Genomic DNA, 23,748 nt, shown 5'->3' on the forward strand with positions numbered 1-23,748 from the left:
TAAACTAAGACCAACCTCCTGCTAAAGCTTATCTTTAAATATGTAAGTAGTCCCACTGCTGAAAACTGGCTACTCCTCAACAAATTAGAAATGCTTGTTAACTGGAGTGAGGCCCCAAATTCCCTCTCATTTCTGTGGGACTATCCACAGGGTAAAATGTTAAGTGTGTAAGTCTTTGCAAGAGGGAACTTGGAGATACTACTGAGCTTAAGCACAGATAAAAGTGAAGGAAAGATAACACAAAAATAAAACCCATTTATCAGCTAGGTCTAAGAAAAGAATCTGTATGTTATTTTTTGGTTTTTTCAACCCGAGTGGGATGATGCCTGTATACTGAACCCTCCCAAGCCACATTTGTACTTTCACAAATACTTGTTTAGGTGCCCATTTTAATACTATCATAAACAGTAGCATCATCCAGAAATACAAAGATTGATCCACTGAATCGAAGCTCTTTTTTGCTTACCAGGGCTAAGGCCAAGCTCTCTCATCAAATCAGGGTTACAAGCACAGAATCTGTGAGAGAACTTTGTTATGAGAGTCTCAAGGTACTCCCCACGCTCCTCAGGAGCATGAATGTGTCTGAAGAACTCTCTCAGTGCATTTGGCAAGAATTGATTTCTGAAGTTGTGCAGCGTCACAAGGTCATCCAAAACATCTCGCCTGGTAGAATAAAATCCCATATAATTAGAGAAGTTTCTTTTAACTGTAAATATGAAAATGTAGATTTTAAAAATAAACCCGAAAGCTTTAGAACAGTTTATGAACTTTGTTTGCTGAAAGACAATTATCGATAACAGCACAAAAATAACATAAACACCTTCTTCAGACACAATAGTAGTCAAATACTATAAAATTATATGTTAATTGGAATTCTATGTTTGTTTACATGCATATCCAATCATAGTCTATGTAGAGGATTTGCTTCCTTTAAACTGACAAAGCCATTAAAAAAAGACAGTAAAGGGAATAGATTCATGTGTGTCACACATTTTGGTGCCTAAGTAGAAGCTGTTACAGCAGTATCTTGTTAAAACCAGGCTTAAGTTAGATAAAACTTGCTTACAAAACCTCTTTAAAGTCTAGGTCCATCAGGGTGCTATGCTCTCAAGCATTTTCCACTGAACACAGAAATGTCTAAAGGATTCACATTAGTCTACATGAACAGATGTGCAAAAGACATCTGAAGGGAATTTGGAAGCAAATTTGAAATGAACCAAAGAATATTCTTGTATGTTTATCCTTTCTATTAAACATTTCAGTACTAAGAGGGGAGTTTCAACATTTAGAAACCTAGTTTTTATTTTTAGTGCCTGATTAACACTCTGTTTATGAAGGGAAGATGAATGGCAGTAGGGGCTGCTAATATTAACTTGCAATCTCATCCGTTAAATGGTTTTGTAGTTTTTCTATTGCCAAAAAAAATGATGATCTGAAGTTTTACAGCACGGGACTGTCAGTGGTGATAACACTGCAGAATGAGCCCTTTCACTCCTTTAGTGGTACAGGCTGAGGAGGATGAGAAGCAGGAGAGGATTCCTGCTAGAAGCGCTGCTGTCCCTCTGCTCTTCCTATATAGGTCCAGTTATTACTCTCCTCCTCTTTCAACTTTGCTTGAACGTGTTGGTGCTCCTCTTTCCTGATACTGCACTAGCCCAACCTGAAGGTATCCTGGAGGGCAAGAGAAAGCATTGTGGAGGTAGAAAAGCATGCTACAGCAGGGAGAATGTTCCCTACTGCAGCTCATGCTGTCTCCAAGAGGATGCTCTATTGCATCTTAGGAGGCGGGTGTGACTTCCATTTGAGAAATACCAGGCCGTGGTTAGATGATTTAACATTAGTCAAAAAGCTACTGTCACTTGGTAAAGTAATAACTGCTTTTTCTGATTAACACCCATACTAAATAGGAAAAAAAAGAAACCACAAGTAAAAAAAAAAGCAGCAAAATATCTATAAAATCTGAATGTCATACAGCACAAAGATTATCCTGTGCAGTTTAAATGCTTGCTATAACTTCAAAACAATTTATGCCCAGAACTGCAAAAATGCAGAAAAAGCACAGGATGTGAGATTTACTAGTTATAGGTGGAATTTTCAGGGGTTCTTATAAAATGTTACGTTCACATAAATGCTCAAATTGAAAAACTGTTCAGATTTAGCAGCAGCATTACTTTGTTGCATTTCCTTGCATTTTCACATCTTTAAAATTACATCAATACAAGCAAAATATCATTGAATGGTGCTGTACATTGAAAATGAATAGGAAATGTCTCGAGAAATTCAAATTACCTTTCATCAAGGTAGATTCTCAGCTTCTTCCAATTTAGTGTCCTTGTGCAAAAGATGAACTTAGCTATTTCTTTTGGCGAATCGTCTAGTATGCCCTTGGACATAAAGTAGTTGACTCCCTGAGATAAAATACATGTATGTATAAATATGTTTAATCTCCATAATGTGTTTAGGAACAAGTATTGTACTTGGCAATGTAGGAACATAATCCTACTAATTAGTTGGTTTGTTTTTCAGAATGATTCCTCTTCCCCTATATCAGAGTTCAACATGCAAAATACACTCTAAAATTATAAATCAAATGCAAAGAAACAATTTATTCTTATAATTGAGACTTTGCATACACTCACAGTAGGAAATTTAAAATTATGAACCCCATAACAAGCATGTTGGTTCTTTTATAATTTCTTTACAGTGTAGACTAGTATTTTGGTTTTCATACATTTGTAATTGTATTTAAAATGCTGTGGGGACCATAATTTCTAATTTCGTAAATAAGAAAATCTTAGCCATGATGTGTTTAGTCTTTAATATCTTTCATTAAAACACTAATGTTCTCACACGTATATGATGTATCACATTCAAATAGATGCATTAAATGCATTTGTTTAAATGTGTAATAATGCAAATAAACACAAGCACACTGATTTGAAAGCATAGGTAAATATCAACATATATAAATATGCATACACATAAATAAGAACATTGTGCCTAAGGTTAAAAAAAAAAGGTTTAAAAAGATAGAACAATTGTGCATATTTTATATTCATATTATGATTTCCAGAATTATCCACGCTTTGCCAAGGAGACATTCCTTATAGAATACACAAGCCAAATTTAATTTAAAAATATTTCAGTGATATTCTGGATTCTTTCTGTTCATTGAAATATCCCAAAGCCTAAAACTATTTTCCTTATGACCTCAGAAATCAAAATCAACCTAATGGATTTTAAAAATGTTTGAATTTTTCAACAACGAAAATCCAATCCCGAGAATAACTAACCAACTAGTTTCACTTCAATTTGGCAGGGGCTGGGAGTGGTTCTAGGCATTTGTTACAAACAAGTGTTACAAGTACAGTCCCTCTTGACTATACTAAAATGTTGGAATAATATAAAATGTATAGGAGAGTGCATTTCTATACCAAGGCCACAACCCAAATCACCTTTAAAATATTTCTGAAATCTTTTTTCCTAAGTCTTCTGATATCAGACTTCACAATATTTTGCAAGTCTGCCCTTTTAGTTCACATTACATATATAAAGATGTAGGGGCAACCTGTCATTCAGTGTATAAACTAACTTCCTACTGCTCTTCAATTTTGCTTAAAAAAGAAATAAAGGACTGAGTACAGGTTTGGAGAGTTGTTTTATGAAGTGGATTAGTGAAGCAAAGTCTCAGTTATATCACGCAAAAAAGAAATTAGAATATATGCTTAAGATATCGATAACACAAGTGAAAAGCCAACAAACACCTGTAATATTATCCAGCTGTTTTTATCAGTCCATAATTTTTGCTTATATATTTCTATAAAATGACAGTTAATCAGCATACTTTTTCTTGGGTAAAATAATGTTTTATAAAATAAATAAATTAAAAAATCCTAGCAATTTTAGGCCCTGATTTTAAGAAGAATCTTTATTTAGGACTGTAACGAAACATGTATTGCACTACAAGCTTGCATTTATGTCCAAATTAATCATATTTAAGTTTGTCCATAATATGGATGGACAATATAAGGTTAAGTAGTTTCTTGAATTAGAGCTAAATAGGAAACTAAAATTGGGACATCAAAATGAACATCAACTGCATATTAATTCCTCAGGTATTTTGGCAATTTATACAAGACTAGCAGCAGAACATCACCTTTACATATATCCTGACTTAATGAGACTTATGCACTTGCTTCAATAATAAGTATTTGCTTCAGGTAATATGAACTGAAGCTGGGCGAGGAAGTCTCAGTAGTATTCCTGCTGCAATTATTTAACAAACACTTCTGCAACATATCCAGAAAATACCTGGTACGTCATAGATAAGTCAGGATGAAAATAAGACCTTCTTTAAGACAGGCAATGAGTTGGTTTCTCTGTGACAGTAAATGCTGTAACTAATTTCTTTTGTGCACTAGATTTCTACTCACTGTAGGATTTTCACCTGACAGGCTACCGTGTCTTTGCAAAGCATTTATATTCCCTGCCTCTAATTCCCTCTCTCTCCCCCTACCATACATAATGATTGACAATATATTTTTCTGTGAATGCAGTCTCATTATTCATTTTCCTCATCTCCTTCACAAATAAACAGAGTATAAATAAAATATACTTCAGCATATGCCATCATTTTTAGTTGCTTTTTATTTCTTCCTAAGCAACCACAAATACTTTGCAACAACTGAAACCTGATTTCTCGTTAAAGTTCTTAAATTTTGGCTCACAGCAAATGAAATTATTTACAAGATATACGGCATGTCATCGAATCTGCTTTTTGTAACACTGTAAACACTGCCTTGAAATCCTCTCAGAATCCACGCTTCTAATAAATCACCTTTGGTAGCTAAAATGGTCACTTGTGGAGGGTATACTAGCTCAAATAAGTATTAAAATCTATGCTAAGATTATTTCTCAGTCATCTGGTGATTCTCTTAGGAACCATTTGACTGAAGTCAGGTAGTCAGATCTGTGCCACTACCTATCAGGGCTGAAGAGGCCTTCTTAACACTTAGGAAACACTGCAGGATGAGCAGACACGCTACGTTCTTCTAATTCTGATCTAGTCAGAGAGTAGTTATGTGAACAGTACAACAGCCAAGACTTCCAGTAGCTCTGTGTCTCCCTAACTTACAGGAGAAGCCTGCTTGTCACTATAATGTTCTTAGCATTAGAGAATTAGGAAAGATGCCTTAAGGATACCTTGCCTTTGTGGCAAGAATGTTATCGCTGAACTTCAGACAGCTCTGGATAAAATCTTAATGTATGAAAGTGTTGATTTAAATCATATATGCATATAACAATCATAACTATAGACTAATAATAACAGCAAAAAACATTCTTTGTATTTCAATATCCTATTTTTTTATAGTTGCTCCTTTTTTTTCCAGTCATGTGATGCTTGTTTTATGAACCTATTCTACCTATTACAGCACTGACACTCCTAGCTTGATTTCTACCTGTTCCCAAGAGTCTTTCCATTCATATAATTATAACCATACAGGATATCGAAAATTGAAAAGTTTTCTTTTTCAGTAATGTTTTCATTTCTGCATTGACTTTATTCTCTGCTAAGAGTACTTTCAGAACATTTCAGTACAGCAGTCAACGTTAAAACTTTTATAGTTGCCTTTGACATCTCTGTTTAGATATGCATGCAGAACAAATGAGACGAAATTTTGGAATCAGTATTTTTCTCCACATATACATGACTTCTATTTTTAATATTTAAATGGAATTGTTTGCAAAATCAGAGTTGGGAGACAACAAAGTGTTTTACCTAATGTGCTTTAAAAGTAGTGCAGGAAAATATATGACAAATATAGTCAATAAAGACAAATTTCACTTAATATTTGAAATTTCAAATGTCACATAAATAGATGCAGGCATAGTCTATTTGTTTAGCTTAAATAGTTTTAAAGGGTGACTAAAGAAATCACTAGTAGCATATTAACATTTTTAGGTGATTTATAATACTGTGAGTTACATACTTTTACATTTTGGTAGGATTACATAAGTATCAAGATAAAATGCCGATTTCTTTCTAGTCTGTACTGTAATAAAAAAAGGCATTTTGATCACCAACCAAATTAAAACGTTCTTACATAAAAGCTGAGAAAAGATAGGAATTCAAGTTTAAATACTAGCTTAATTACTTAGATAAATTCTTTAGGGGCAGTGACTGTCATTTTATTCTGTATATACAGTATCTGGCACCGTAGGGCCTCAATTTCTAATTGGGGCTTCTAGGTAACATTATTAGTAAATAAATAGACATGTATGGTATTATTATTCTCATTTTTCTAGGGAAATGCAATATCTTAATATATTTCATGATGCATTTTCTGGAACAAAATGCACAGTATTGATGTTGTATTTTCTAATAGAAATTTTTAAGATTCTCTTCCTAAGTTACAAATCAAGTCATTTGGTGACAAATGTGGACACAATATACAACATACATTTCAAACAGTGTCTCTTTCACTGTATGTCTTTAAAATACAGTTTCAGTGATACACACTTATGATGGCAGAAATCACAAGAAGAATGTAGAAATATTTTGTGTTACACAGAATCCATAAATAATAATTCACAAGTTTAAAGTTCTCTGACTTTAACGTAGAGATTTCAAAAGGTTTCAGCTGTCTGGTCCACTCCAATGTTTTAGATAAATCACACAAAAAACCTTCTTCCCTCTACAACATACACATATTTTTAATATTCCTAGGACAGATAAATCAATGCATATCAAAGTTGGGTTGCTTAGTAGATCATTATGAAATAGGGTAAGATTTCAAAAAATTTGGTTAGAAATATACAGCACAATAAATATTCCATCATCTAGACTATCTATAATTAAAAGTCAGGTAAGGTAACAATTCATTTCTAACCAAGAAAAGGTCAGAAAACTGATCTCCCTGGCAAAAACTAAGGGCAGTTGGTAATGAACGAGATAATCAGAAGTGTGGAAAACCAGGCTCAGTATAAGCACTGTCTTACTGTACTTTATTGTTATTATGCTACATAAAGGAAATCCTGACCTAATTAAAGTCTGAGAGTTTTGGTACAGTCCAGATGCCAATAGATCCACACAAATAAATGCTATTAAACAGCATCAGTTAGAATTATTAAGAATGGAACAAAAATTAGATCTTCTTTGCTGACCAAAGGATTCTCTTTTCCACCTTCAGTTCTGGTTTTAACTACATAGCATAGCTCCGCATAATAAACTTGACAAAATATTTTGTAGGGAGTTAGAAACAGTATGCAAAACAGTGGGAAATAACTTCTGGTTGCTTACAAATTCTGAGTCATAAGCATATGAGATATGAAATGAGCACTGCATGAGAAACATTTCACATACACCATATAGTCTTTAGAATAAAATACAGCAGAGACCATGTAGGCAGATTAAACAACATAATATTCACATTCAAGTGTTAATACTAACACTAAACCACCCCCTCTCCCCAAAGAAACTAAACCAAGTTCCAAAATCTTGGCTACAATGGTGCTGCCATATGAAAAAAAAAACAACAAAAAAACAATAAACAAACAAAAAAGAGAAACCAAACATGCACTGGAGGTTGGTTTTGTTTTGTTTTGTTTTTTTCCCCAGATTATGTGTAATGTTATTAGGCACATCCTTTCAGCAGAATGTGAGCACCTGCTATGAATAATGCAAGCTCATGCACACAATCAATACATTAAATTACAGCAGATATCACAACACCATGCAGACAACAATGGCTAACCAGAGAATCCTACCACAAAGTGTGTAGATGCTCTTCCCTACCCCGTGAGCCACCGCTAGCTCTGGAGCTGTTGCTGTGGAGCCTGGTTACCCATTTTCATGACATGGGCGGTGTCCTTTGGAGAATCTTGCTCCTGTGGCTGTAAGTATTCCTATTTTTATAGTAATTTGATCAGGTCTGTTATCAAATGTAAAGCAGAGTTTGGCAGGAAATTCGGAGACACAATTTGTAATAGTGGAATGTCATATCATATATTCCAGTCACAGTGTCCTTATAATAATAATTCTGCCAATATCACAGTCGTAAACAATAAAAGCAATAGTATTTGTGAATTCTCCTGAAACTCAGGCCCTGAATGATTCCTACCAGGCTATGGTGCTCCACAGGGAGAGAGGAACAGAAGCCCTTAGGACATACCCTGAGGTTCTCTTCTCTCACTAGGCCTGAAGCAGACTGTTTGTACTACTACTGTACAATATAACCATAATGAACCCAGAAGAAGTAAGTGTAGCAAAATAAATTTAATACTTAATTTAGGTATACTATAAAGTAGCTCTATTTTGCAGATCTTAATTTCCTTTAAAAATAACGTATTTTTTATTCAGTGCCTTTTGTGAAGGCTCTAAATGCTTTAAACCTTCCAATATTATTTTAAATTAGGTTGGAATATAACAGCATATTATAAACTAAGATAGTAAGTGCAAAACTATGTGAAAACAAATTGAAAGACAAAGAAAAATTTGGGTGGACAAAGTTGTTACCAATTAAAACTTGATATATTCTTGAAAACACATTTAAGTTACCTAAATATTGTGTTTCATTTGAAAAGCTTTACATTTATTACTAAATTCACTAAAATCCGGCTGAAAATCAATGTTAATTGTTCAAGTGGCAAAGTGCTGATAAGACGTCTCAGCACTGTATATCACAATTCAAGGCAGAGTTCTACCAGATAAATTACAAAATACTGTAATTTATGACTAATAAAAGTAGTGGGTTTCTTTATCAAGCAGGATATGAGATAAAGCAAGAATTGAAACAAAATCACATTATTGTAATCATTCATACAACTGCTTTATTTATTTCACCCCGTGGTCACAAGTTCATGTTTTCTGTATCATATCAGCAGAGTGAACTATTGGCTCCTAGAAGGTCTATCTTTCCATGTCTCTTAATCCTTTTCCTACTTTGGATTTATCCAATTACCACTTCCTTGTGTATGCATAAATATATGCAGGAAGCTAATACTACCTTTTGTTGAGTACTGTGTACCTTCATTCCCTAGGAAACATGAAGCAGGAGTCTGGTTTTGTACACAAATGACTCTCTTTGTCACTTGGGCATTAACTGCATATCTCCCAAGCAAAAGCTGTCTACTCTCAAACTCTTTTCTTCTTTGAAAGGTGACAGAGCGAAAGCAGAAACTGACTTTTCCAGTTAGTTACATGAATTAATAAATGGAAACCTTTTAGGTTGGCATTGGGTATTTTTTGAAAATAAATATATGTTTTTATATACTATAAAGAAAGATTATGTTTATGCATAACAAACATCCACAGAAATCAAATGAAACTGATCTTTAGGATAAGTCAGCACTACATCTTTTTCATAATACTTCAAGACTTCCTCCTTGATAGTGGAAATATTTACAAATCCCTTACAAGAAACCATAGAAGTAATTGGTGTTACTTTATACCTCATCCTGCTTTAAATGAAGTGGGATCAAACTCATGCTATGCAGAAGTATTTTAGCATTTTAATTTATGTAAACATATCGTTATCCTTTTTAAATTCACCATTGTCTCGCCAGTTAGGATGTCTGCCTCATTCCTAAGTCAATATGTGGTTATGAATTTCTGGCATCCATAGGTCAGACCGCTGTACAGAGCGCTTAAGAGGCAAGCCATGTAAATGATGTGCACAGATACCATATGCAAAAAAAGATCAGGATAGGGCTGTAACTTAGTATTAACCATTCCTACAGTAAAACAAACACCTACTAAAACTTGGCTTTTAATATGGCTATAATTAGAAAACAACAATCACAATTATTTTAACTGTTTATTACTGTCAGCGACAGTTCACTTACCTCATCAGGGTTGGCATTAAAGGTGAGACTGCCCTCATCTAGCTGCATATACAATTTTCTAAAAGAAAATCCTAGAGGCGGATTCTTATTGTATATAGAACAGTGACCCCAAGTGGATTTGCACAACCTATGAAAATAGAATTAGTCTATTATCAAAATTCTTTTCTCTATTTCATGTATTTTACAGAAGCAAAATAATCAACACTGCAAAGCTGATACTCAAACTATAGGTGAAGTTAGAAATAGGTTGCTTGTAACAATAACTAAGTCTTTTGCATATGTGTTGCTAAAGTCCTCACTTATATGATTATTGCTTTCTTCTCAAACGGGTTTTGGTGAATTTGAGTGCAATCTCAAAACATAACCCAGTAGGTGGCATCATAACGACATCCACACAGCTGGGACTCCTGGCACTCCCAGCATCTGAACACCAGGTAACTGTGACAAGTTGTCTCCTGCACCAGTGTGACAGCTTAAAAAACTGTGTTTCTTTTCCTGTGCCCCAGTTGTGCAGTGAGCAGGACACCAGATCTGCATAGAATTATGGCATTAACTCACTGCCTTCCCCATTTGTCCTCTTCCACCTCACTGTCCTTTTTCCAGTCTTGACCACTCCTAATTATATGACCCAACCCCATCCCTCTGTATCTTCCATCACTTCTCAGTTTCTTTCCTTCTATCCCACCCTGACTCTGTATCTCACTTTCAATGGTTTCTGTCCATCATCTCAGTCTCCTTGATGACATCATCTGAAATTCCCTTGAACTTTCACCTTCTAGACACTTCAATTATTATTTAGATTCCTTACTGAACTGGTACTTCCACTTCAACATATCTGTTCTGCAAATAATTAGGCACAATGCTTAAGGCCCAGCAGGTAGCACTCGAGGACATGGGAGACACTGTTTTCAGTTCAGGAACCTGGGTCTTATTTGGACTGCCTTTGGAACTGCAGCCACAGGACTTGCCAAAGCCTAAACTCAAACACATCCAATACAGGTGGAATATTGAAGACTAAATTGTCTACAGAGATTATGCAATTTGAGATTTTTATTGATTTGCTAAGTCAGGCCACATTATCACTACCAAAGCGTATACTTTCAACTGAGTATTATTTAGGAAGATTTCACTAGAAATAATTGAACTATTTCCCAGGATGAACTCTGTACTTTCTTCTGTACTCTATGTACTTTATTCTCCCCGTGTGTTAAGAATATATACTGCATACAATTAAGAAGCTCTAGTATCTTCAAGCTTTAGTCCAGGGAATTTATTTGTATTTAGTGTGGTTTTGATACCAAGAACCAAGTACAATACAATGCATACTTACTCAACTGCCAAGCTATTTGATACACATGAACTTAGAAGCTCAGCAAGATCTTCACTAGAATTCCTGTTTCCTGCCAAGACAACAGTTCCCAACAGCAGAACAATTGTGACTAAGAAGTTATAACTGCATTATCCTATTGCTGAGTTCATAAAGCATGATAGAAAGGGAAGCTGCTTAATTCAAATGCAGAGGGGTGAAGAAATAGATGAGGAAGGAAGAGATGTAGAGCACAATGAAAGGAAAAGAAACAGGACCTGAACAACAACTCAACTATTACAGTAATACTACTTACTCTCTAACTACTTACTGTTAATTTATGGGGTAAGACTATGTTGTGAAAGAAGATACAAGTTCTGCTGACCATCTACTCTAAAGGTAAGTATGATTTCACGAGTCTTTCCTAGTGTTGTAAAACACCAAATATCAAATAAAATATTTTTAATTAAATTTTGATCTTATACTATTTTATTTGATAGAATGATCCTTTATTTCCTGGACATACCAAATCTACATATGTTATATGAATGTGTTTCAACTGTTATACCACAGAAATTCCACACATTTGCAGAACTGACCTTTTCTTTCCCCCTTCCATCACCATCCTCCAAAAAACATACACTTAAGTTGCTCTATTACAAGTATAGTAGATGTGTTCTCATCACTTTCTACTTGGAGCTTCAGCTGAATAGGTTTGTTTACTCAAGCTAGGTACTTGTTTGAACTCCAGGGAAGTAATAATACAAACATTTGAGACATGCTTTGAGCTAATACAAAAGTGAAAACAAGTCCTTGCTTTTTTCCCCCATCATACCTCAAACAGCAGGTGTGTAGTAATACACATGTATACTCGTACCAAGCATACTTGTGTATGTAGTAACCTCCATTAATACTTGATAGTAATTAGAAATCCAGAATAACACATTTTAAAACTATATTAATGCTTCCCCTATGTCAAACATAGGAAACCTTTGCTAAGGTTAGAATTATAAAAAGCACATGTTGAGACAATTTTAAAATCTAATAATTATTTTTACTTTGTCCAGGTGATACTAGGGGGTTTTTTTGGGGTTTTTGGTTTGGGTTTTTTGTTGGGTTTTTTTTTGCTTACCCTTGCCAGAGAAGCTCATCATTAGCAAGATCTTGCCAGACACATGAAGCTAGACAGAGATCAGTTGCATTCAGGTATGACAAAATGGTAAAACTAAGCTCTGGTGGCAGCATTTCCAGGTTAATGAATCCTTCTTGTTCTTTAGATTTTCTCGTCTTCAACAGGTGGTAGATGTCAATGCCTCCTTGGGCTTGTTTGCGATGGCTTGTATTGGAAACATTGTTAGTAGGTATCCTCCTACCATGTTCTCTGGTAAGATAGCCTTGTCCACTGTATCCTTGGTGTTGCAGTTGCTGGTTCCTAGCAACTCTCCAGAGTCCCTGACCCATCTGCGAGCCTGCTGGACATAAAATCCAAATTAAATGTTGACAGCTATTTATAAATATTTGTAGCACACCAAATTAGACTGTGACTGACATTAAGACAAAGCTTAACGACTTCAATGATAATGCATTAAGGATTCAGCTTCTTGTTTCTGAGCACCCAAAATATCTTTTCGAGCTTTCTTGCACAGTAGCATAAAAACTTCATGATAAGGCTTCTGTATCTTACTTATCACTGTGTGTGTTATTTTTTGTCAAACTTTGCTGCAGATGGGAATAAAAAGAACAGATCCTGAATGTTAGTCAGTTATCAAGATTTCTGAATGCCACAACTCAAATTTTAGTAACTACTTGTATTTACCAAGAGGGCAAATTCTGTATGGTGATGTTGTCTTAATCCCATCACAAGTAGTGTATATATGCTGATTTATCTTATTTTTCAACCTTCCCTATGGCGACAGATCACTAAAGTGATCATACTAGGAATCTGCAGGTTCCTGATGCTGACTGTAAAAAAAAAAAAAAAAAAAAAAAAAAAAAAGAAACACTTATGGCCTGGTCTGGTAGGATCTCACATGTATTTGAAATTATTTATATTCTATTAGCACGGGGAATTAAAAATGGGGCTTTAACACTGTTAAAGGTTAGACATGAATGGAAACTGTTCTACATAAGCAGAAAGAAACAAGCCATGGATACGGTAAGTGATTATGGGAGAAAAATGGAGAAATTACAGAAAAAAAAAATCATGACCAGGTCGCAAGCAGGCAAAAGTTCAGGTGGCTGGTGAAACAGTTATCTACATAAGCATCCATTCAGGGGAAGTTCAAGAATTCATTTCTAGATAAGGCCACAGTTGTGAAGAAACTGTAGTCACGTATTTCAATTTAGTAATATGCAAGATTTTACATAAATTCATCATTATTTGTAGAGTTATATACCTGGCTTAATATTTTTATCACACAGAGGTAAGTTAAACCATGATCAACTGCTATAAATTATCAGGCAAAATAATAATAATAAAAAATTTACCAAGTCACACCATAAATAAGATGTACAATTGGCTGCAAGAATGTATGCATTAAGAAGGTATTCTCATTTTCTTGAGACCAGAAAAAATTTTTTAAAAGTCCTTAGGGCTAGTGGTAAAGTTGCTTCATGAGAAGAAGCTACACCACAATCTGCCAAAGTGGCAACACAAGGATGAGCGGTCTGATGAAAGTGGGTCTTGGTAATTCATGCTGGTGTTTGCAATTAATTTATGAAACTTCTAGCTGAATAGAAAACATACTTCCATCTTTATCTGTCATTGCCTAGCTAGATTAAAATAAGAGGTAGCAACTTTTTTTAAAGAGACATTCTCAGAGCTGCAGTTGCTCAGTGCCACCTTTTTCTGTCCTGGAGCAAGTAAATCTTCATCCCAAAGGAGGATCACCAAGCTCTGTTACAATAAAATCAAAAGCTATTACATGAATCAGTGGTAGGTGTGCCAGAATTGGCATTTGGGACTACAAGTATAAACCCATCAAGTCGATTGCCACTCCAACTCCAGCTGCTGCTGCCCCTGCTGAGCAGGCAGAGCTTACAGTGAGGTGCAGTGCAGAGTCAAGCTAAAAACCAGTTTGTGTGGGTAGACAGTAACAGCCAAGGGCTGGAAGGAGGAGGGGAGACTTTCCTAAGGGATGAAAAGAGCAGATAAGGAATATTTCTGAGCAAATACAACATTTCAAAAAGGGATACTATCACCTATCTACTTCATGCTAGAGGATTCAATTAAGATAAAGTTCCCATTTTGCTAGGTACTGTATATGAGCTTGTTAATTCCTTAAGTACAGTACTTAGTAAATAGATATCTCTAAATATCTTGAGAGGCTTCAACCAAGTCTTGACCTTAGCCCTGTGAGTAAATTGAACACTGCCAACATGGCATTACACTTTCAAATATCCAGATGCCAAATTTACAGGCTGTGTTCACTCTCGGAAGATATCAGATGATCTGAATGACTGAATAATAATGATCTTTCAATTCAGCAATGTAAAAAATTTACGGTTTTGAAAGAGGTAAATGTATACATACACATGTAGATGTAACTCAAATATAATCTGCATGCTTTCTCAGTGTAGCTCTTCATGGAAAAGCAAAAATAAAATCTGTCTGAAAACATAGCATTGACTCTAAATAAAATGATAAAAGAGCCAAACTGCAGAAAAGTAGTTTCAGACACAGAGAGAACCAGGAGTGAGGTTCATTATTTCAAGTCCTTAACCACTAAAGCAAGAGAAATCAGCAAGAAAAAATATGACGACATTGCACTATTAAACCTTTTATTTCACAAAAGATGAAATGGGAGAACCTATTCTGTGTAAACTGTGTATGTCAAGTACAGAGAAACAAAAGCTCTGTCAAATGCTGAAATCTGTTTGTTGAGGTAACTTTTTTAAAGACAAATTAATAATTTATTTTGCTAGCATTTTTGCCATCTTTTCTGACATTAGTTTATATCAATATAACAAAGCCACATTTCTATACACATTGGTTAACTCCCAACTGTTAAAAGTCTTCTGAAAATACTAATTATTTGGGCATAGTTAAAATAAAAAGAAAAAAAAAAGGAGTAACAGGACATCCAAGGCTCTGAAGATCATTAGGAATCATATGATTAGGAATCATATTTCATAATCACAATACACCAGAAAGATGAGCAACATTATCAGAAACAGTTCATAGAAAGGCTGTGTCCAGTCAATTATCAAGTGAACTTTACGCTATCAGGTAAGCATATGGGATTTTAGAATAGCTTTCAAACCTCTTCAAAGTCAGATTGTCTTTCTGTTCTATATGCACTACTTGCACAGAATTCAGTAGTGGTCACAGAGGATCAAGTTTTCCTACTTAGCCCTAAATCAAATATACAAATTTTAGTTGCTAGTTTAATATCTTTATTGCAATATTCAGCTAGAAGTTCCTATTCACAAAATATGTTCTACTGAGGAATACTGAGCTAACAATAATATCAACAGTTCTTGTTGGCGCTCACAGGGTTTCTCTCCCCACAAAAAAGCTAATTGCTATACATCACCAACAACATGATGACTTCTAAATTATTTAATACTAGAAGTGGTGGCTCCAAGAAAGAAAAAAAATACCGTCATTCAAGAAACTAGCCTTCTTATAACATACTCATATATTTATACAGCAAATAGCACCGCAGAAATCATTTAACAAGTCTTTTTTGACGTAAAAAATAATAAAAACTAATGTATTTGCTGTTTTAAGTACCAACTGAAGAAATTTCAGAGAAGAAACAAAGTGAGACACAATTTAAACCTTTCTAGAAGCAGCTGCTGGAAATCCACAAGCTTTAATGTGTGTGTAGCTATTCGGCAGCTTATATGTCATTTGTTAGATCAAATATTATTTTCCTAATCACACAATTATTTTCAGCTTTGAAGTAATCCAGGATGAATGCTTTGAGACTCATTTGTAAAACCAGATGTAATCTCATTGTTATTATAAAGCCCTTTAAATAATGGTGTCCATAATTATATTTTTAAATTATTTTGAACATACGTTTTCGATCTCCAGATTCAATAGGCCACTCAAATATATGTTTCCAAACCCTTATGTAACTTTATCTAATAACTGAAACCACTTGACAGCTTGGCTGTAATAACTATCACAGTAAAAATAACATCAAGCTTGTTTATAAATTGTTGATCTTCTCTGTCTCTCTATGATACCTATCAGAGTCAGATTTCTATTTTAATCGTGTCTTCTTCATGTTACTTTGTTACTGCATAATAAATTATTTTGCAGTGTTGAAGAGCATGCTAGGATACTAAAAGTTAAATGTAAGCTACGTTAATGCTGTATTGGTACTGGCTTCTGCTTTATTAAATAAAACACAACATACGCTCTTGATATAAACGCCCTCTATGCTATGGTAACCGAACCCCACAGCTGCTGCTTTGCGACCACAATTATCCTCACAGGAAAAGGGTCCTGCCTTCGATGTTACCGAAGATGAAGCTTCGTTCATCGCAGCTGCGTTCGTAACCGCGGCCTGCTGATCCCCTTAACGCGAGGGCCTCTCCAACCTGACTCCAGGCGATTATACTGGCGGTTCCAGAGACCCGGCCAGTCCCTCAGGCCCAGGCCGCCACAGCTGACAGGAGCGCCCCGGGGAGCCCCCTCAGCTGAGGGCCGCGGCCGCCCTCCCGCCGCCCCGCGTCCCGACGAGCTCCGCAGCCGCCCCGCTCGCCACCTCTCCGGCGCCTCACCGAGCGACGCTTCTCCCCGCCAAGAGGCGCCGGCACCTCAGCCGGGGCAGGCCGAGGCACGGCCGCCCCGCACTCGGCGGACACCGGCGGGCCTGGCCCCGCGGGTGCCGCTCCCGCGCGCCATTGGGCCGCCCCAACGGCCCCGGCTCTCGATTGGATGCGCCGCACGTCCGTCCGTCCGTCCGCCCGCCTCGCTGAAGGAAGCTCGCGGGGGCTCGTACCTGTGCGAGCTCGGGTCCCAACCGCCGCCGCGACGAGCCCGGCCCGAGTCGGTGCGTGAGCCTCGCCGGGCAGGAAGGGGCTGAGCAGCCCCCAGCGGCGGAAAGAGGCGGTGGGAGCCAGAGAAGCCCCTCCAGCACACAAGAAGACCGCCGCCGCCCCGTCTCCTGCCTGGCAGGTTTGACGTTTGCTGTTGTTGGTGGAAGTGACGTCACCGTGGAGGGACGCGCAGGAAGCGGAAGCAGCCGTTGGGTCTCGCGGCGGCAGATTCGGTCTGTGCCCGCCGCCGCTTGGGAGTCGCTGCGGGCCGGCGGACGCCTGAGGAGAGACAGCGGGGCACTCGCCGTTCCGGGGCGGGCGGCCCAGCGGGGAGCGAGTTGCCGCAGCGGGGGTGGCGGTTGGCGCTGGTGAGCGTCGGCGTCTCTCTCGTCAGCCCCCCCTTAGGGGCTGGCGGCGCGGGACGGCTCCGAGCCCAGGGCCCTCCCCCTCCTCAGGGACAGCGGCACCCGGGGCGGAGCGGGGCAGGCCCGGTCTCCGGCTGGTCTAGGGAGAGAGAGACCCGGTCCTGCTCTTGCGCGTTCGCCTCAGCAACGCCACGGGTTTTTTTCTGCCGATGTTTCGATAGCTCCCAGGGCAACCGGCCCGCGACGCGCAGCTCCTTGAGCGGTTCCCTCGTCTGCAAGTATCCTATGTGCCTGAAGCCTGTCTGTTACAGCTGGGACGATAGAGAAGTGCAGTATTGGTCCTTGACGCTTAACATTAAGCTCTGCTTAATGTTGTGGTTCCTGCCCCATGTGACAGAAAAGTGTAAATAGAATTTGAAGAAATCAGAAATCTTTTTTGCTGGACACTTCAAAGACAGTGTTTACAGTGTTAAGGTACTTGGTAACTTGCATGGGTGTTTTTTTGTGTGTGTGTTTTGGGTTTTTTTTTTACATTCATTAGTTCTTTGAATACCCTATGCAACTTTAAGAGTTGTTCTTTAAATCACTTGCATTTCTAGGTTATCATCTCTTAAAACTTTGTTATACCTGATTTTATTCTGGATAGCCAATGTTCTGTCATGAATTCCTACAGGCAAAAACTATTTGCTGTTTTTCACAGTGTTCACCTTCCCAAGATGAAAGTATTTTCTACTAATAAGTCTGTTATTTTTATGATCTCTTCAGCTATTCAGTTTGTAGTGATGATAGCTGCCAGTTTTTGCATCCAGAGGTCCAGTGTAGAAAGGATTGTTGATACTTTTGCAAAACAGCCTATATGATTAAATGAAATCCTGTGAGAGTGTCTTCTGTGAGTATTTGCATTGCAGATTAGAGCTTCAGTTTTATGTCAGACTCTGAGACTTGAGATCTGGTTAAATTGGCAAAACCATAGGGTGGATCACTTTGTAAGGTAATGCAGGACGAATAGCTGCCTCAGTTTCCAAATATTTGAGCTTAAATTGTCCCTAGCGTTTAACAATGAGTATTGTGTACTTATATTTAGCATGACTAATAACCATAATTTAATGATTAAAGGGGAAGAACCTAATAATTAAATAGGAAGAAAATACTTTAACAAGGGCAGAAGACATGTGAAGATCTTCATCTTCTTGAAGACCGCTGATTTAAACACCATTGAGGCAGAAGAAGAAAACAAAAACAACCCAGACCATTGTGAGTAAAATCCTGTGTCTGGAGAATATCTCTTCATGTACAGGCTGTCAGGCAATGCCTTTTCACTGCTTGGATTGGTAGGTTTCAAAGTATTTGGCAAGAAGAGAAATCCAGTGAAGACAGTGCAGGCAATTATCTCCCAGGTTCCAGCAGAAAATTGAACAGTAAATTACTATTTTAAGGCTATGTAGCTGAAATCATTACTTTTACTGTGTATTTGAGGGGAAGTACTGTAGGGGATTAAGCCACTCACAAGCAGATCTCAAGAGTGTGAGGAAGAACTTTTTGTGAGAAGTGTCAACTTTCTGTACTTCTGTACTTTTTCTTGAAACTAGCTTTTTTTTTTTTTTTTTCTTTAAACCATTCAAAAAAACCACTGAGTTTGGCAGTTTGCTAATAGATTTTCTCAAGTTCTGTCAGTCTGTCCAGAGTGCTAAGATGCAGGCCATTTGTTTTCAGTTGTGACTTAAGAGCTGGGCTGTCATCCAGTCTGTGCTTTTAAAGTCTTGTGTTGGAGAAGAACCAATATTGGTTGCTTACAAACAAATGGTTGCAAGATACAGTAAATAGTACTGTTAGGCTATCTCTAAATATAAATGTATTTTGAAGCAATGGAGTGAGGGCAAGGTTCTTTAAGATTAATACTGCTGTTTGAAGGTACTGCTTCAGGTGTTTCTTTTTACTATCTGCCAGCCAGGGGGCGTTGTTAGTATTTTTAGATCTAATAGCAATTTCTTTTTTCTTTTTTCTTTTTTTTTTTCCCCTTCCCCAGTCTCCCTCCATTTGAGAATTTACTAACCAGTTCTTATTTATCCCTCTGATAGATCTGAAAACTGATTTGGATGATGGTGCTTTTGTGCTTTGCTGATTCTTTTTTTTTTTTTTTTCTTTCTTTCTTTCTTACAGTCTTCAGTTTCCTTGCAGGACAGTTCTGCAGGGAGAAAGGCACCTTTTCGTAGTTCCACTGATTCCTTAAATGAGTCTCTTTCTTTTGTGAAGCAAAGCAAAATTTTAATAAATTAAAAGTGGGTTCTCAACTTGTGTGTTACAGTGTAGAAGTTAAACAAGGACCTCTTGGTTATCATCTCAATGAACTTACACCTATTTTGAAATATCTACGTAGTCTGTTAACCTTCACCCTGCCCCTGAAAAATCTGAAGTTTAATTAATTAATAATCTAAGTAGAGAAGTATTGTCTGTGATGAGTTGCTAGTCCTGTCTTCTGATGTTTGTACATGCAAACATTGCTCTCTTGGCCAGTGAGCTTGGGGGCCAGGTGAAGAAAAGAATAAGTAGTATTCTGAACTGAAGAATGCAAAAGGTTTTTGCTGCTTGTGCTTCTTCTGCTCCTTTGAAACAACGAAGAAACTTGTTTTCACTCAGTTTTAGTGGATTTAGCCAGCCCTAAATACTTAATATGCTTTCAGATATCTTTATCTTTAAAGATCTTGATAGTTGATCGGATTGTGGATTAGTACTTGACCCTGTTTACAATGAATGATGATGACGACTGATATTAATTGGTATCAAGCCCTAGCTCTGTGTGTTACTGTAACGCTTTGGAAACAGTAGTGTCTAGAAAAGAGGAGCAAAAACCTTTGAATTTTGGTGATAATTCTATTGCATTTTGTAATTTTTGTGTACATAATTATTTATTTTTTTAAGGAGGAAAATGTACTATATTACATTTATTTCATGATCTGAAAGAAGAATAGCATTTGGAATAATGGCAACAGGAGACCTCAAAGGAAGTTTGAGAAAAATAGAACAAGGACTTCGCTTGTTAAATTATCCAAGAGATGTGGATTATACAGCGTAAGTGGCAGTGTGAAGAAATTTATGCTAATACATGATAGCAAGATGTGTAAACAAGATATGTATAAATATTAGCATTGTACCCAGTGATGAGTAGGCAGAGCATATGTCTGTGGGAAGTTGAGGTTTGATGCATGTGAACTGGAAGATAAAAGGATGTAGTTTTGCTGTTCTGAGTATCCTTAGAATAATCCTGAAGTATATCACTATCTTGCTCTTTTTCTCTTCTGCTATTTTTCTTTTCTTTGATTAATCTCTCACCTTTATAATTTCTTTAAGTGCTAGCAAAACCTTCTTCAGGAAATTTCATCCTGTAAAGGTTAAAAAAACCCAAACAACCAGTGTTGAATGTTGAGATGGAAGTGCTGGTGGGCTTTAGACCTGACAACGTTAAAATTATATGAGGGTCACAGAAACGTTGTTTTGAGCATTTTACTGATAACACTAAAGATTGTGGAATGAGAAAGAACCTTAAAGTGAAGGATATACTTGGATATAACATACTGGCTATATTAAAACACCTTTCAGGTTAAATGTTTAAGTTCATGTAATGAAAAGCTTTTGTTATCTTCTGCTGTTTAAAATACTTTTGTTTCTCAATAGGTTAGTAAAGGGTGATCCAGCTGCATTTTTACCTATCATCAGCTATTCTTTTACATCTTTTTCAACTTACATAGCAGAACTTTTGGTAAAGTGCGATGTGGAACTCACGGCAAAAAGTGACTTGCGTTTTATTGAAGCTATTTATAAGGTATCTGTCTTCATGTTCTCTGCAAAAAAGGCACAATTTTGAGTATGGACTCATAAAAATGAAACATCTAATATGAGTTTTACTAGAAAGTGAAAATTTTTGGCAATGAATGTGAATTGTAATTCTGTTAGGATTTGAGTAGTAAGTTACCGTGTGACAAGTCTTTATTTAGATTTTCATGAAAATAAGGATGGATGTTGTTAGCCAAATCTCAATTTTGAAACAATTGCAGAAACAGTAATATTATTGTTTTATGTTAGTCTTGAATAATACTGAAATATTTATTACACTTTTAGAGAAGTGACCTCAGAAGAAATCATAACCAGCAACACATCACAGCAAACTTCAATAGTTGTAATGAAAGTACAATTAAGACATACAGCTAGTTTAAAACACCATGCCTTGTTAATATATAAAGTTCAATACTTAACAGTTTATAAATTGGAATCAAAGTCTTAACTGAATGAAAATAATTTTGAACTATCCTTAAAAATATCTATAAGCACATTTTTATAAAAAGTGGCCTGATGTATTAATGAATACTGGCATATTCAAACTAGTTTTCCATCTGAGGAGGACAGACACTCCTTTACAAAGAGGCTCTGTGGGAGCCTTACTTAGCCCTCTGACGCATTTGCTGAGATTAATACAACTTCTTATTGTACATTCACTTTGGAAAGTTTTTGTTTAACTTTTTTAATATTAATGTCTACAATCATTTATTTCATGAATCTTAAGACTGTGAGTTAAACTTTACAAGAGTGATGTGAATGAAATGTTTCTGGAATAGGTATGTTGAAAGTCTAGTTAGAAGAAACAGCTGAGAATATATAAACCAAATGAGATAATATTTAACTGCTGAAGTGCAGAATGAAAGAACAAATTGTAGAAAAATAAGAACCTGAGCATGCCATTTCTACAACAAATTGTGTGGTGATTTTGAAAGTGAAGTAAACTCTTATTTTGTTGCAGCTTCTTAGAGATCAATTTCAGTATAAACCGATTTTAACAAAACAGCAGTTTCTTCAGTTTGGCTTTGCGGAAAGAAAAATGCAGATTGTTTGTGACATTATCAACTGTGTGATCAAAAAACATAAGGAATTAAGTAACTCGAATAAGGTACTGATTAAATGGTAACTTTATTATGAGATAAGTTTCTTTTGACATGCTTGATGCTGCAGGTAGAAGCTGAAGACGGTTTATTTGAAGGTGCAGCATCACTGATACTTCAAACAGGGTGAAAATTAATAGGAAGTTCCATTGTAAGATTGTTGAGTGCTATCAGATATACAAAAGACACGAAGCTGCCAATGCTTCATAGTATAAACAAAAAAATACTAAAGATAAAGGTAAATCTAGTTCTTGGTACCTTTACAGTAAGTGATATATTTTCTTTTACACTTCTCAACATAGTGTATGTTTGTGTAACTCAGTAGACTTTTCGGGTAGATTTAAAAACAAAGCAAAACCATCTGATATGTTGAAGTTCTTGTAACATTTAATTTAAACATGACACTGTGTGTTTCAGTGGTATACATCTCAAATCTGATTATTTTCAGTAAACATATTTGGTTTATATTAAGGCATTATTTTTTATCAGTGTATGCTATGTATCAGTGTATGTTTTAATAAAAGGAATTTTAAGTTGTCATATTTTACAGGATTTTGTTTCATTTGCCTTTATAACAATCTTCAGGACTTCTGTATACTTCATTTGTCACTTTTGGGGACATAACTACATTTTTTCATATTTGTGCAAGTTGTCTTTTTATGATCAGCTTTGAAGCAGCCTTGCATAGGCGTTAATGAGTGTATGAAAATGGCATTCACTTCCAGATCTTCTCTGTAAATTTGGGTCATGCTTAATTGGTTTTAGACATTATTGTACTGCAGAGGTTTAAATGTGTTTGTGTGTGCCGTACAATATTCCTGCCTGTTAATGATAGCAAAAAATGGAGTGTGTCATCCTGTCCCCATCTGTGTGCCCTTCCTCCAGTATTCCTGTGATAGAAGCCTAATATTTTCTCCCTTTCACTTTTGAAGGTTAAATCCCAAACAAGGAGAAATGTCAGATCTTTTAAATATGAAATATGGTCAAATTGTGATAAAGTCCTTGCTGATCCTAGTGGCAGTGCTCTGAATTCCAAACAGGTATGAAAATAGTTTTTATGTTGCATGTCTAAAGGTTAATCTCATTTGTAGCAAGTCAGGGTCTTTCTGGAATATGTGCTTTCATTTAGGTTTTAATGTTTGATCAGACCAGTTTTGTGGAGTTTTTTTTGTTTGGTTGGTTTGGGTTTTTTCCCCCCAAAGTGTGGATGACTGAAATAGTACCTGAAATTCAGAGGATATTGCTTCTCTCTTATGCTGAGTAGTTGATCTCAGAGTCTTGATAGAAATGATCTAGTACTGTTGTTTGC

General features: G+C 36.5%; 2 protein-coding genes across 7 annotated transcripts in view; one reads left to right on the forward strand and one right to left on the reverse strand.

Annotated features, from left to right (window-relative positions):
• The window catches only part of FBXO8 (F-box protein 8), a 19,691-nt gene extending 2,453 nt beyond the window's left edge, over positions 1-17,238 (reverse strand). Inside the window, exons 1-5 of one of the 4 annotated variants that reach the window (XM_075751900.1) lie at positions 17,107-17,238; positions 12,282-12,618; positions 9,844-9,970; positions 2,290-2,408; positions 467-663 (exon numbers count right to left, since the gene is read on the reverse strand). In XM_075751900.1, the coding sequence (XP_075608015.1) occupies positions 467-663; positions 2,290-2,408; positions 9,844-9,970; positions 12,282-12,610 (772 nt within the window). In that variant the 5' untranslated portion in view covers positions 12,611-12,618; positions 17,107-17,238. Of the gene's footprint in view, positions 1-466; positions 664-2,289; positions 2,409-9,843; positions 9,971-12,281; positions 12,622-16,885; positions 17,031-17,106 lie in introns of those variants that run through there. The other 3 variants (XM_075751899.1, XM_075751902.1, XM_075751901.1) reach the window with 3 other exon arrangements.
• CEP44 (centrosomal protein 44) overlaps positions 17,154-23,748 on the forward strand; it is a 16,792-nt gene continuing 10,197 nt past the window's right edge. For 2 of the 3 annotated variants that reach the window (XM_075751894.1, XM_075751896.1), the window contains exons 1-5: positions 17,308-17,511; positions 20,428-20,577; positions 21,181-21,328; positions 22,301-22,447; positions 23,372-23,479. In XM_075751894.1, coding sequence (XP_075608009.1) covers positions 20,489-20,577; positions 21,181-21,328; positions 22,301-22,447; positions 23,372-23,479 — 492 coding nt within the window. In that variant the 5' untranslated portion in view covers positions 17,308-17,511; positions 20,428-20,488. Of the gene's footprint in view, positions 17,283-17,307; positions 17,512-20,427; positions 20,578-21,180; positions 21,329-22,300; positions 22,448-23,371; positions 23,480-23,748 lie in introns of those variants that run through there. The other variant, XM_075751895.1, reaches the window with a different exon arrangement.

The sequence above is a fragment of the Balearica regulorum genome, chromosome 4 (genome assembly GCF_011004875.1).
Source record: "Balearica regulorum gibbericeps isolate bBalReg1 chromosome 4, bBalReg1.pri, whole genome shotgun sequence".
Lineage (NCBI taxonomy): Eukaryota > Metazoa > Chordata > Aves > Gruiformes > Gruidae > Balearica > Balearica regulorum.